Source organism: Pygocentrus nattereri, chromosome 4 (genome assembly GCF_015220715.1).
Source record: "Pygocentrus nattereri isolate fPygNat1 chromosome 4, fPygNat1.pri, whole genome shotgun sequence".
In the NCBI taxonomy this organism is placed as follows: domain Eukaryota; kingdom Metazoa; phylum Chordata; class Actinopteri; order Characiformes; family Serrasalmidae; genus Pygocentrus; species Pygocentrus nattereri.
This window is the reverse complement of record NC_051214.1, coordinates 15,350,770-15,365,816: the sequence shown is the minus strand read 5'-3', so window position 1 is coordinate 15,365,816 and position 15,047 is coordinate 15,350,770. Positions and strand designations below refer to the sequence as shown.

The window sequence follows — 15,047 nt, the reverse complement described above, 5'->3', positions numbered from 1 at the left end:
AAGATTATAGCCACCGATTACTATTATACAAATTGCATACCTAATCCACAGAACACTTGCCTGAGCTCTAAGACTGACTTACTTGTACAGTTTCTGACATTGTATTTATGTGTTATCTTGGGCATAAAAAGCATGGGCAAAATTCTGAGTCTGAGTCAAAATTCAAAAGTCTTACAAGTGGATTGAACTTTCTGCTTCTCAGGATCCAAGTAATCCCAAACATATTCTATGATTGTTGAGGTCTGGACTCTGAGGTGGTCAGTCCACTGTTCTCAGAACAACAGCAACTTCTTTGTATGATTTGCAAAATTCTTTCTTTCTGTCACAGGTTCTTGACAGCTACACATCCTTTTCTTCTCACAGTGGAAGGATGGACAGAAACACCTGTTTTTTTTTCCGATTTGAAGCATGAGTTAAGAATGTTTTTGTTTTATTTCTGAAAGATGATAGATTTAATTGTATCTGATTTTATCTAATCAAATTTATTTGATCTCATCAGTTCTTCTGATGGGGAATGTGTTGGTGGTCTACCAGGTCTATCATGGTTTTTAGGAGTTCAGTTTTTTTCTGTCTTTCCTGTTTCCCTGTTTTTCCTTTGTTTGTTTTCTTTTGACTTTCCCCTTCTTTGTGCATAAGGGTTATCCTAGATCTGATCTCCTCAGACATATTACCTAAAAATGAGTAACGTGTACTTAATGGCAAAATGCAGTAAAAATAGAGAGTAGTCTCTTTTGGGTAGTGACTGTTGCCCGGTACTATATGTCACACGGTGTCAGAAACCACTTAAGCCTATTTGACATTACTTAACAGCTTGGCAAAGCTAGGCCTGTTTCACAAAGTGGAGGCCATGGCATTGTGCAGCTTAAAGTTTTCCCTACTAAAAAAAAAAACAGCTGAGTCATCCAGGGGCTGATAAATTTCTATATTCTTTACCTAAGGTTTTTGTATATACTGCTGTGACTCTACCTTTCTATAGATATTGTGCTCATGTCTTATATAAAATCTAGATATAAAGATATGTTGACTGATTTATGTTTGCATGAAAAGTGATTGCACAGAACAGATTAAACAAAGAATGGCTAATCAAAGATGAATTTAAACCTAGCCACTCATGAGTATTTTATGTCTCTGGTCTATAGAATCTACTTCTAATGTGATATATTCAATGCTACCATAAGACAGGCCTATTTTCTTTACAGTAGTACTTTGTTGTGGCTTACTTGTCTTACAATTTTGATTAAATAACTGTCTGGTCTAGAACTTTCCTCTACATTTTGTTTAATAGAAATGCATTTTAATTAGGGCCAAGTACCCAGCTTTCAGCCATCTTGCAAACATCTGTCCAGGGTACATGGCCTCTGGCTTCCTCTCATGCACCACATTTGATTAGGACATTTACTGTTTCTTGCTTCTGGAACAAGGTGTTGGACTCTTTTAGCAACACTGGTTTTCCGGTTTTTCTTTCAGTTCAAATGAGAAAAAGCTGTGTGTATTTTTTTGTATGTGAGAGCACAAATATGGCAGCAGCTGTTGCAGGATTTTAGGACAGGGGGGCAAAGGGTGCAGTTGCTGTGCAAGAATGACTGTATTTACTAAGGTTTCCTGCAGATAACTGATCAGTGCATTTGAGAGGTGATAGTTCTACTTGTAATGACCTTTACGGTCAGCAGGCCTTGAATGTTATGTTTGCTAAATTTCTGCAGGGTTGCAATGCTTATATATAATTAATTCTTCTGAATTATGCTTAAATATATTTAATTCCTCTGAATTATGTGCAACTCTGTCAGTTGGCCTTCATTTGGTCTCAGTACTATGAGTACCAATAATATGCCTGAGCTATGAAAAAAAGCTGCTTTTGAGGACAATTTCAGGCTCTGCAGACTGTAAAACTACCGTCAAACAGAAGCATTCTATACAGACTCATGAGTTATGTAGACTATGTACTGTATTATTACTCTGATAGGTCATGTTACTTGTAGGCCATCCTTTACCCACTCTTCAGCTTCACCATTTGATTCATTTATATTGTTTTCTTTAATGAATCATTTGTTATGAATTTTGCATTGGGTTGTGTTCATAGCCGCAGTGATGTTTTGAAACCCCGTCTATTTCAAGAGAGAAATCTCACAACTGAAATTTAAACCTGAAAGGCTGACTTTCTTCTCCCTGTTTTCACAGGCAAATGGAAAGTGTGAAAAATCTCACCAGACAATGACTTTTCACCTCAGATTATGTAACGCAGTACATTAGTGTCTGTGTGTAAGAGAGAGAGATAGAAAGAGAGAGAGAGAATGGGAGAGTGACAGAGAGGTTATCAGCATTAATAAAGAACAAATATCTCTTTTTTCCGTATGAAAACATGAAAGTACCACTGCAATGTTCAATATTTAATATGAAAAGATTTAGATGTTTCAGAATGAGAGGAAGAAACATGCAGGGTGGTTAGAAGGAGGAGGGAGGAGAAAGGAAGGAGGGTAGAACAAGCGCTCCAAAACTAGTGCGGTCAGCGACTCAATATTTGAGCGCATGTTTCAGTTTCTGTGAGTGTGAACAGCAAAATCAAAGTTCAAAAGAATAGTGATGGAAAGAGAATTTAAAATTATACTCAATTAGGAATACCATTTCTTCAGAACATATCTGTTTGGGCGCAGTTTCAAAATAGAAGTACCGCAGTTAAGCTAAAAGTCTCCCCCATGCACTCTGTTAGAGTTAACTTTATGTCTAGCATTGTTTTCTATGATTTCTAAAGGGGGATACCACAGATTTCTGCACAATTTTGTTGTTCAGATGTAAACAGTCATTTAGAGAGTTTTGAGGTGAAATGTTTCATGTTAGAGAAACTTTACACCTATTAATTATTTACAGTGGTGGTGATAGGAACCTGGGGCCAAAATGTCTCCAGTGCCAATATAGAAATTTTATTTACTGTCCAAAACTACCAATAAACTTACTTGTGTTTTCTGAGGTTTTACATGTAATGGTTCATTTGTAGAAAATTTTCTTTGGGTACTTTGGCCGCGACGTTTACTTCTCCACCATAAATGAACAAAAAGAATGCATTTTAATGGAAAACTATCAGAAAACAATATCACAGGCAAGACACTTGTAATAATTTCCATGTAATAGTGTTCTGTGAAGTATCTTTCACAGGCATAAGGTGTCACGATCACAACTGTTGTGACCAATTCTGATTTGAATGATTTTTTTCAAGAACCTTTAGATTTCTTTGTGCAAATTTATAGAATTCACCTTAAAGGATCAAGCTTACCTCGAGTTGAATGAAAATAGCGAAACTGATTCTGAGTAAATATTATCAATATTAAATAATTTGGGGATGTTGGTATCCTGAGATATAAACATGACTACAGTCAGGTATTGAACTGATTCCTTACCATCACAGAAAAACTGAAAGTAGCAAAAAACAACCAAACAGAGAAAAACAAACAAATGAATAATAAAATCAATATAGAACTGTTCATGCCCTAGAAGATGTTTGACAAAAAGTCATGACCCAGGATTTAGACTGAAATCTGGTTCAAAAGGTCCATATAATATCTAAGTTACATAGGGACGTGTGTGTGTGTGTGTGTGTGTGTGCGTGTGTGTGTGTGTGTGTGTGTGTGTGTGTGTGTGTGTGTGTGTCTGCAGGATGCGGTTATGCATACTAATCACACATTTGCATAGTAATCAGTATCAACATTTTACAAGAAATATGAATGTTGTTTTACAAGTACTGTAAGAACTATTAATAAGTTCAAACCTTGTAAACAAAATTAATAAACAACTTTGTCATTTGTTCTTGGGGAAAGCAAAATTTTGTCTTACTGCAATATTGATCACTTTTTTTATTATTATAATTATTATTATTATATTGTAGTATTTGTAGAAACATTATTTCCCTGATAAATAGTTTTAACAAGGCAGCAAAAATATTTAACAAATGCTACACATATGAAATGGTGCAAACATTACATCATGCATATTTCCTTATTCCTAGCCTGAGCCTTTTTTGGCAGAAATGGCATGTTTTGATTGTACCATCCCAGTGACAATTTCATACCTTTTTTTGTAAGTGAAAATAAGTGCAAATTTTCTACAGAGAACACACTTCTGTAGAGGGCACGATCTGATGCATTACTCCTTATGCACTGAATTCAATGTTGGAGAAAAAGAAAACGTAAAATATGTCCTGTGCAAAAGTTATGGCACATTTAATATTTTCCCCAATGTCTTAAACTCAAAAAAGAGAGGATGTATTAAAATATGTAATACACATATTTTGCATATGACTATTTACTCAGGGAGTTTATTTCTTAGAACACTTATTAACAACAGTTATCCACTGTTCTGCTTTATGCACTGCATTATGGACATACATTCATAAGATCTTCATTAAGGAGTTTTATCTGAGTGCATTTTTGCAAGTAGATGACAAAGTTTAAATTACTTTAAACAACAAAAAAAACTTTTTTTTTGCAAATGTAAATTTACAGTAATGTGCAAAAGACCAGAAAATTCAATTGTGTTTTAATTTTTCCATACAAGTAGATTATTCCATTTATAATCTCTTTTAGTCATTGTTGAAGCTCATGAGAAAGAAATGTACCAGGCAGCTAAGGTGAGTTTGAGTAGTTGCTTGTGTGAATGTTAGTGCCTCTTTGAAGAGGAACATAACTTCAGTGATTTCTTCAGCAATGGCTTTTGTTGGGAGGACACTCCTGTAACTTAATTTTAAGACTGGAAGAATAGAGGAGTTAAGGGATAGTGGGAGGGATAGTGGCACAAAATTAAAGAGTAAACATTAAACACAGAGTTTTACATAGTGTTGGGAACTTTGTGTGATTTTCTGTAAAAAAGGTGTCCTACATTTTTCTGCTATTGGAAAATGAATAACTTGTACTTGATTGCTGTTATGACTGGAAATTAAATAAACAACAAGGTGCTCTCTGACATTTGCACAGTACTGTATGTATGAAAATTCCTCTAATATATATTAAACAACATATTTGATGATGTCTTTGGGTCTTCATATAATCCTAATCTTCATTACAATTATGTGAAAATCTGCAACAGAGCATAGCTGAGACCCGGGGTAACACACTTAATGGGTCCTCACCTTTGTATCTCTCCATATGGGACACTTGAGACTTTTATGCATTTTACTTAGGGTTGCCCAAAAGTATGCGCCTTTTAGTAAGGAAGTAGTTGAATCCATCTCTTCATTGACTTGCATGCAGGTCCCTGTGGACCCTACACCTGCTTAATGATGACTCTAGATTTCCTATCACTGAAAAGTCTCTGGCTGGCTGGTTGGCTTAACAGTTGCAAAAAAGGTTGTGGTGGATTGGGAAGGGGGTATTATTTGTTCCTTAATTGAAAAGAAATGAGTATTTGAATATGAATATGTGAATATCTTATTAATGTAATTTTCAGACATTTTGGGAGGTTCTTGGGAGTAAGCTAGAGAGTGATAACGTCATTACTCTATCTTTCTACTGCGGATGGATAAATCTTATTATACTTTTATGCATATTATATGGGACTGCCCAAAAGCATATGCCTTTTTGGCAGGAAGTAGTTGATGCAAATCTCCAAATCATGATAGAATTTTATGTTCAATCCATTAGAGCAGTCAGTATATATATTTTGTTACCTCGACATAAAACACAACTGCAATTTATGTGGATTTTGGACAGGATGATATGAAAGTTTCCTGTCATAGAAAAACACTATTACAATAAATACAAATAGCATTAATCATTAATGCAAAAGATTTTCTGCATGTTAATGTGCTTATTTTCTCATTTCCAAACACCTGTTTGATGAGTATCATTTGTACTTATCATTCAGTACCTGGTTTGGCTAAACAATACCTTATTATATTAAATTAGGTGTGCTGCTGGTGGATTTGAAAAAAAAAAAAACATGCAATGGCTGGTGGCATTAAGGAGAAATCTGGAAACTCTAATCTAACCAATTTACAACATCTTGGCTTTTTTGAAAACAAAAAGTATTGGTACCATTTGCTTAGGTGTCCAAGGAGTCCACTTTTGCCCAGTCCTGTATGTCAGGCAGTAATTCTACTTCTACACATGCAATTTTCCTTTGTTCCGAGCCCCTCTAGATTTGCACAAGAAGATTAACCGAGTGTGTTCAAACTGAAATCAACATGTGGATCTCTGAAAATTTGTATAGAGCTACTTAATAATAGATACATAGATCATTATTAAAATTTCAGTTCAGGTTGTATAATGACTCAACATTGATGATACATTGCCATGATGACAGTGAGTATCTCTGATTAATTGCCTTGTGGGAGGGGGACAATTGCATTAGAAGAGTACATCACACGTTAGTCTTTGGTAATGTATTGACTCAGCGTGTTTTTGAAGGGCATCGTTGATGTACAGCATAAAGATATGAACAGGTGGCCTGGGGGAGGGTACGGCTCATTTGAATACCTGACCATCAACCGCAAGATGTACAGATTTCTGGGAAAATGACTCGGTGACAGGAGAGGGAGGGGGACGAAGGAGACAGCGGCTAGATTGCAGGCCAAATCAGTTAGTAAAATGGGTATAACTGCTAATATATTTGTCTATCAACTAGTCATTATTTTTAATACAATAGAGTTATATTCTTAAAGTGGCATGTGCTGTACATCACCATCACAAACTTTTCGGTTCCAATTGTACAATTTGTGCACATACTGTAATATGTGCACATACTCTCTGCCAGTTTCTTGTCATTTATGGATCACTTCAGTTCTTTTCCTGAGATCACACAGAGCAAAACAAAAACAACACAGAATATTCCTTTATTTTTTTGTGCTGAAACACATTTATTCCAAAATTGGCACAAATCCAACTGACTGACTGTCGAACTGAATGAATGAACAAATGAATGAATGAATGAATTAATGAATGAAGAGGAAAACAGAAAAAAATAGTTAATATAAAAATAGTTAATATAAAAATAGTTTGCTATTGCACTTTTTACAACTGTCAAGGCACAACCTAAACATTCTAACATCATCTGTGTATGTGCGTGCGTGCATGTGTGTGTGTGTGTGGTGTGTGTGTGTGTGTGTGTGTGTGTGTGTGAGCGTGCGTCCGTGCGTGCGTGCGTGTGTGTGTGTGTGTGTGTGTATGTGTGTGAATGCTGAGTGCTGAGTAACATTCAGGTCCCTGAGGACTCAGGGTATTCAGGGTTCAGGTCTAGTCATTTCTGAACGAATGTTTAGCATCAAATAACAGATGTGACTCAACTTTGAACAGAAAATGTGCAGTGTCAGCCTGGCTCTCAGCACAGTCGAGGGGAATTTGGCCCTTCGAGCTATTCCTGAGAAGTGAGAGACTCATTTTATTTACCATGGCATAAATCGCATACTAACCATTTTCACGTTCATCAATATTATACATGCATAGTATAGTACAGTATAGTATAGTATGTAGTTTTAGATGCAGGTCAGGACTAAGGAATATACAGTACCTCTTTCAAATAGCAAAAAGAGGCCCCTTTCCCAAGAAAGCACAGCAGTGGAGCATGTCATTCACACTGACATTTAGATGGTTAGCCCAGCTAACTTTGACAATACATATTCAAAGCTATTGTAAAATCTTTAACTCATGTAGACTCGTTTCGTGTTGAGCGAACGTGTGTGTGTGTGCGTGTGATGAACTTTCGTGGAACCACTGGCGCACATCTGGCCACGGCCTGAGCGCCTATGACGCTGCGCCTCTCGCACGCAAATAATCAGGAAAGTTGCGGGTGAAATTGGAACGAGATGAGTTTCAAATGTCAAAATATCTGGTGGGCGAGGTAAGGACATCATTCTTCGTAAAATTATGATAATAATACTAATAACTAATCACTTTTTCATTTTGTTCTTATTGTTATTTATACTGTTATTAGTAACAGTAGTTGTATTTTTTATTAATAAAATATTTTAATATATTTTAAAATATATGCTTACAAATGAATAAATTATGATTATGATTAATAATAATAATAATAATAATAATAATAATAATAATAAACTCTGTTAATTCATTAATTTCATTCATTCCATAACTTTTTCTTCTCTGCTCAGTTACAGCGGGTTATCTGGACGGTATTGCAGCATGTCAGGGCTGAGCGGGAACGGTAAGCTGCGGCAGTGGCTGATCGAGCAGGTGGACGGGGGGAAATATCCGGGGCTGGTGTGGGAAGACAGCGACAAGACCGTGTTCCGCATCCCGTGGAAGCACGCGGGCAAGCAGGACTACAATAGGGACGAGGATGCTGCGCTCTTTAAGGTGAGTTATATGCAGGATATGCGGGAAATGTGAAGAAATGATGAGGAATGAGTCGGGTGAAAGTCTCCTGATCGCGCTGTGTGCTCTCCGGTCCCGTCCCCTGCAGGCCTGGGCGCTATTTAAGGGAAAATACCGCGAGGGCATCGACAAGCCTGACCCCCCCACATGGAAAACGCGCCTGCGCTGCGCGCTCAACAAGAGCAACGACTTCGAGGAGCTCGTGGAGAGAAGCCAGCTGGACACATCCGACCCGTACAAAGTTTATCGGGTGATTCCAGAGGGCACTAAGAGAGGTAGGTCGACTCCTTTTCGTTGCAGTTGGATCGTGGTAGCATTACATTTAAAAATATTTTTAATCCAGTTTCTCTTCCTGTTTTTTTTTTTTGTTTTGTTCTTCAGTTGTTTGGTTCTTGGCGGACGCGCGAGCGCACGTTAGCTTTTCGTGCTTTTGTTTCTCTGGCTGTGTAGTTTGGTTGTGAGCTTTTTATTCGAATTCGAGTTTCCCGTTCCACCTTAAGAGTCCAAAATTAGTCACATTCTGGCGCTTGACAAAGACGAGCATGTAACTGCTGCACCATTTAAGGTGGAAAGCCGGCGATTCTACTCCGTAACCTTATGGTTGTATCTGAATCTCTTTCACCACGCAAATCGCTTCTCCTCCTTGTTGTGTTTCAGGGTCAAAGTCCTATGAGACTTCCACTCTCACAAGCCCTCACAGCTACCCAGCGTACCCACCATACACCCCTCTGCAAAGTCAGGTAAACTCCACTTCACCTACCACTTATCTGTCCCCAATCATTAAGCTTAGTCTTGGACTGCAGAAATCCTTTCCAGAGAAAATGTCTGTTGAGAATGCTCTTTAGTTCATGACTAGGTTTAATCCCTGTCTGAGAAACTGACCCATAGCAGTCTGATGTGTTTTTGGCACAGGTGTGTAACTTCATGTCTCCAGCGGAGAGAGGCTGGAGAGACATCCTGCCAGAGCAGACTCACGTTTCGGACATTCATTCTCCCTACAACCAAAACTCGTTTGCTCCACACTGGGACAATGGTACTGACTCTATGTGTTTATGTGCATTTGTAAGCCTAGTGTAAATTCAATGTATGTCTTTTCATGAGACAAAATATCATTTTTCAATGCTAAACTTTAATGTTACTTGATGTAAAGAGTCATTTTTGAAATCTACACACAACATAAAGGGGAACTGGAGTTTTCATGTGAAGGTTATCTTTTATCTTCATCTTTATCTTTCACTGATACAGATATCAGTGTATTTATGAAAATGTATTTTGGTGTTGTTTGGTGTTGGTGTAGGTTACCAAATCAGTGGCTCCTTTTATAGCTGCAGTGCCTTTGACCCTCCTCCACTCCCCATTAACTTCGACCCAAACTTACGATCAGCAGAGGCTCTGGCTTTCTCAGGTACTCGCACACAGGCTAGGTTTCTGTCCATTCACTTTTATGCATATTCTGACATTGAATAATAAAAAAAAGACTAAGAAAATGTAATAAAATCACCAAAATGTGCATAAACGTCTGGACACTTGCTTGAGGAGGATACTTTTTTTTTTCTGATTAAAAGAAATGCGATAAATGATGATTGAAATGCATTTGTCAAGTAAACCATGTAAATACAAATAGATTAAAGTCAAAGGTTGCACAGGTGTTTTCATGTTTGCCTAGCTATAGCCACAAAACCTGCAGATTATCCAGGGCATTATTATAAGGGAGTTAAATGTACCTGATCAAAGAAACAAAATATAACTATGACATAAGATGATAAAAAGATATCAGATGCCTGACACTTATTTACAGACATTATGATTCTCCATGCTTGCAAAATTTAAAATATAGCCATAAAATGATACGCAGCGACGAGAATCTGCTCGGCATTTAAGATTAGTCTGTAGACTCATTTTGTCAGAAGTGCTTTAATTAATGTGATGGAGCGTTGTTGTGTACAGGGTTGGTGAAAAACATTTGTGCAACATTTCAATTATTGGCTTGAATGTAGCCTCTTTCTGCGGACCCACTAGTTCATTCTGCGGATTTCAGTGTAATCGAATTTGATATTTAAATCAGATTTCCTCTGTGTGTGTGAAATGTTGTGACTTGGTGTGTAGCTGCTAGTAAGTAATGAAAAGGGAGGGATGAGAACCGCCCCCCCCCTATCAAAAGATCACGTGCCAGTGCCACAAAAAACATTTAAGGACTTTTATATATAAAACCAACACATTTATAAATGTTGATTGAGTCGAGTCTCGAACCACTGGGGTTCGAGTCCAAGTCAAGTTTCGAGTCTCTGGGTTTGGCCGGTCCAGTCGAGTCCTGAGTACTTAGTGAAGAATTTTACAAGTCTTGTTATTAGCTGCAGGCATTGCATTGAACAAAAACCCTATTAAAAACCTTTTTAAAGCTGCACTAAAAACATGTTTAAAGGTAAGAGGTAAAACAACATGAAACGATTGGTCTGTCTGCAATTTTATGCAAATATGTTAGCTAGCATAATAGCTAATCCAGCTCAAGTGGAAGGTCAAAAGGAATGTGATCTGTATCTTACTAATACTATATGTAAAATGATGTACTTTCTAATCCCTCTGCCTGTGTTAGACCCCAGGCTACAGGTATGTGTGTACAGTGGAGATTCTCTGGTGAGAGATGTGACTGTATTCAGTGTGGAGGGCTGCAGACTGGCTCCCTATGAGGAAAACCAGGCCTACGGAGGCCCAACAGGACCAGAACTGGTGCCGCTTCCACAGTGTGAGGGCAGTGAGCTGGAGCGTGGTGTTTTGATCTGGATGGCTCCAGAAGGCCTGTGTGCCCGTCGTCTTTGCAATGCTAGGGTCTACTGGGAGGGGGCACATGCCCCCTACACTGACAAGCCCAACAAACTGGAGAGGGACCACACCAGCAAGCTTCTAGACACTCAGCTGTTCATTGCAGGTTAGGACAATCACAAAAACATCTTTTAAAGGGCATATAATATGGAAAATGAAATTTTACTTGCTTTTGCAAGAAGAATTTGATGTAATTATTTTTAAAGCTTCAAAATGTACTGTTCAATCAGCACTGCATATAACTACACTGCCTATTTTCAGTTATTTGTGTTTAGCTCCACCCATTCATCCTGGGGTTATAAGGAGTGTTTCAGTGTGGATTGCTTTTTGAATAAGAGGCAATACAAGGCAACCAATCAAAACAGAGGCCATTTACAAATATTTATCTTAAAGCCACAGTAACAAAAATGGCCTTTTAAAGAGAGGTTGAGAAATAGCCACATTAAAATTAATTATGGCTATTTTGGTACATAAACCCACACAAACGTTATTTAAAAAAAAAAAAAAGTAGGCCTTTTTAGGAGCATTAAAGAGTGATGTTACTGCTTATTTTCTGTCACCCAACATTTTCTATATTATTTTCTATATTTCAGCTTGTCAAATACATTATAAGTGGACAGATAAACATAAGTGGACTTCAGGGAGAGAAAAAGAGCAAAAAAATGTAATTTTTCTGGCAAAGTTTTTATTAGCGCTTGGTAATTCTAAAAATTAACTTGCACAACATTAACACATAGATGCAATACATTTGTGTGTTGTGTTTTATGTAACAATGTTTGTCCTTGTTATATAAATAAATATAGAAAGAACATTCTTGTTCATTACTTCTTCTGTAATTCAGTGGAAAAAGTACTACTCATACAACAACTGACCCTTTCTCCCAGAAGGGTGATGGAGTACTGTTAGGTGATATGCAAACGTGGCTTGGACTTTCCAGAGCACAACTGTCCCCTGCTGTGCTGCTCAGGTGGCAGTCCCCAGATTCCAGCAGTGTGCAGATGAGAGAAAAAGAGGAAGAATGGCCTCTTGCATTCATGATCATTCTCATTCTCTCTTTCAGAGCTACAGGCCTGTTATTTGCAGGCACGTCCTTTGCCCCGATTCCAGGTGCTGTTGTTTTTTGAGGAGTGCCACAACACCCAGAGGAGGCCCATAACCGTGCAGGTATAGCTGCTATGTAGTTGGAAATGCATAAACCAGCATTTGGAACTGAGTAATTATAGTACTGTTCAATGAAACTAGTGCAATTTTTCCCGTCTTAAAATACCAAGATTTCTAAGCATTTTAACAATCCTATTACATGTTTAGTTATATTTTTATATATATTTTTCCACTTGCCCCAAGTGAAACTCATCAGCCAAACATGTTTGGCGTCCTTATTTTATTTCTTTAACTCAAAACTGAAGCTGTTCATCTGTTAGATGGTAACCAACATTAAAAGACAATAGCCTTCCATACACCAAATACTTCAACAAATTGTTTCCACTAATATTGCAAGCAAATCTTCATATTTGCTTCAGATTACATCGCTAAAGTACTTAAACTTGTTTTACTAAAAAAAAAATTTTAATGGCATGGATAGACACATTTAAGTACACACTTCCTGCTTTCTGATACCTTTCTGCTTTGAAGCTTTAGGAGTTCCAGGTGTGAAAACATCACTACATGGGTATGTAGTGTTAGCACATTAATACCTAAGGCAGGGGTCAGCAACATGTGACTGGGTTAAGATTGAGTATTTCAGCAGAATCATAGTTTAGAAATGCTTAAACATATTTACTATGAAAGAATATTCATTTCCTGAACTTAGAACAACAAAAAACATTTCGACACCACTGTTGTACTTTTAAGCGTTTTTGAACTGAAGTTGTAGGACTTTATAACCGCTCCTTATGAGCATTTATCATGTCAGTGAGTACCAACAGCAATTGAGCTGCTCTGCTCACCCACCAATAAGAACTCAGTAGCAGTAATGCTAGCATCCCACTGCCAAAAGCCCATTTGCTGTAGGACCTTTTTTTTTTTTTTTTGGTGAAATACAAGCTTCTATGTTCTAAAATTAAAGGAAGGTTCTGGTTGTGATTCGAAACTATTTTAATCTTTTTATTTTTAGCCATTTAGCTCTGCTCAGCCTCATTTATTGAGAACTCATGGGTGCCCTCTGGAATGCTGCAGTCCTGTTTTTGATATAATGGGGGAAATAGGAAGAGGCTGGGCTCCGCATTAACTGGCTCTGGTATAACTGCTAATTCACCCACGTTTAACCCTGAAGATTGATCAGCAGTCTGCGCACCACATAGAGATGACTCATTTGTATTTATATGCACTCCAACTCGTTTCCTAATATGTTTATTCTACAGACAGACACATTTACAGTAAAGGCTAGAACGTTACACCAATAAAATGCTGTGGCTCCAAAGATGTTCAGGACAAAATTGCTCTGATTATCTGGGTTGGCATCCTCTATCTTATGGCTTGTTTGCTATAAGAAACTGTCATTGCATATCGACTGATGACAAACCGAGGAAAATGAGGTGTTGCATTCCACTTTCCAAAAACAAAACAAAGAAATCTAAAGGTAGTACCACTGCTTGCCTACTGATGCAGACATGTAAAGTTACATCTGTACCAATTAAAATAACACCTCAGTAAAGGGTATCTGAGGTAAGCGGTGTTTAATTTTTCCTCCATCTTACCTTGTACTCGCATATCATTCCATGTAAAGACAAGAGGTGGGTCTGGAGAGTCACTGATGGATCCAGCATCTGGTGGTTGCATTTCTTCATGTGTATATTTAAGTTCAAACACATTTGTGCAAAAAATGTGGTCCTCAAATTTGTAACTGCCCATTTTAATGACTGAGTTCACTTGCTTATCTTCTGTACCCATGTTACTCTACGGCGCATCTGTTTTAATCATCTTGTGCAGAATGACGGCAGCTCCAGTTCTAAACTAAAGAAGCAAAAATGGCACCTAAAAATGCACAAATTTGCACACTGAACATTTTAGCTGATCAAAATGTTTGGCTGATGCATTTAGGGTAAACAGAAAATCAAAAACTTGATTTTTTGCAGAACTGTTTCTTTTATTGTGATTGTGATTCGTCTGAAACATGCATTGCCTGAATTACAGAAACACTGTGCTAACATGACTATTAGTCATGACTTTTTTTTCCTCTCCCCACGCAGGTGGAGCCATTATTTGCTCGCCAGCTGCTCCTCCTCTGCCAGCAAAGCAGCACAAATCACATGAGGGCTCATGAGCTTGCACCACTGTTCTGGGACCAGCTGCCTCCCCAGCAGCTGGAATACCCCTCCAACAGCCCCCATCAGCCCCATGGCAACACTGTGCTGGACTGGCCTCTCTCCACCCAGTCTGTAGAGCAGGGTACACTCAAGAGGGAGAGTGATCTGACTGAATACAGGAGCAGACTTGTTTCATAGAGTCAAAATGCATAAGATTTTTTTTTAAGAAGTTTTTTTCTAGTACAATTTTTACTTCCATCTGCTGACATTAGTTTTCAGCTCTATTACTTTATTACTCATATCAGCTTTAGAACATTTGTTTCCTGAAACTTCTCTACAGCAACTCGGAATACAGTTGCCAACAGCTTTCTTGTTCATTATAAACAACCCAAACAAGGGGATTTGAGGATGCAAACAGCAGTGACAAAAGTCTGAATACAACAGCAGTTAGATTTAATTTAATGTTCTGACAAGGCTCATGGAATCAACTGAGAAAATGCAAAACTGTTCAGTCCTTGTGGAAATGTGTTCAGAGTAGCATTAACATAAGTCTACATACATCAATCTGTTTGACACTTGGAGAATGTTTTTCCCTTAACATTTTAAGCATTATCCTGGATTTATACCATCAACAAGACCAAAAAATAAAATTCAAACAACAAACACA

At 37.8% G+C, this 15,047-nt stretch overlaps 1 protein-coding gene across 2 annotated transcripts; it reads left to right on the top strand.

Moving 5' to 3' along the window:
- The first annotated feature begins 7,791 nt into the window (after window positions 1-7,791).
- Window positions 7,792-15,045, top strand: irf4l (interferon regulatory factor 4 like). 2 transcript variants are annotated; one of them, XM_037537738.1, is made up of 8 exons: window positions 7,792-7,821; window positions 8,093-8,297; window positions 8,404-8,590; window positions 8,973-9,055; window positions 9,228-9,348; window positions 10,909-11,241; window positions 12,196-12,299; window positions 14,324-15,045. In XM_037537738.1, exons 2-8 carry the CDS (start codon window positions 8,124-8,126, stop codon window positions 14,576-14,578), a joined length of 1,257 nt encoding a protein of 418 aa, XP_037393635.1. In that variant the 5' UTR covers window positions 7,792-7,821; window positions 8,093-8,123; the 3' UTR covers window positions 14,579-15,045. The 2 variants fall into 2 exon arrangements, with proteins under 2 accessions (XP_037393635.1, XP_017579268.1); XM_017723779.2 differs by lacking the exon at window positions 7,792-7,821 and adding an exon at window positions 9,613-9,720 and having other exon boundaries at window positions 8,089-8,297.
- The last annotated feature ends 2 nt before the right edge of the window (window positions 15,046-15,047 follow it).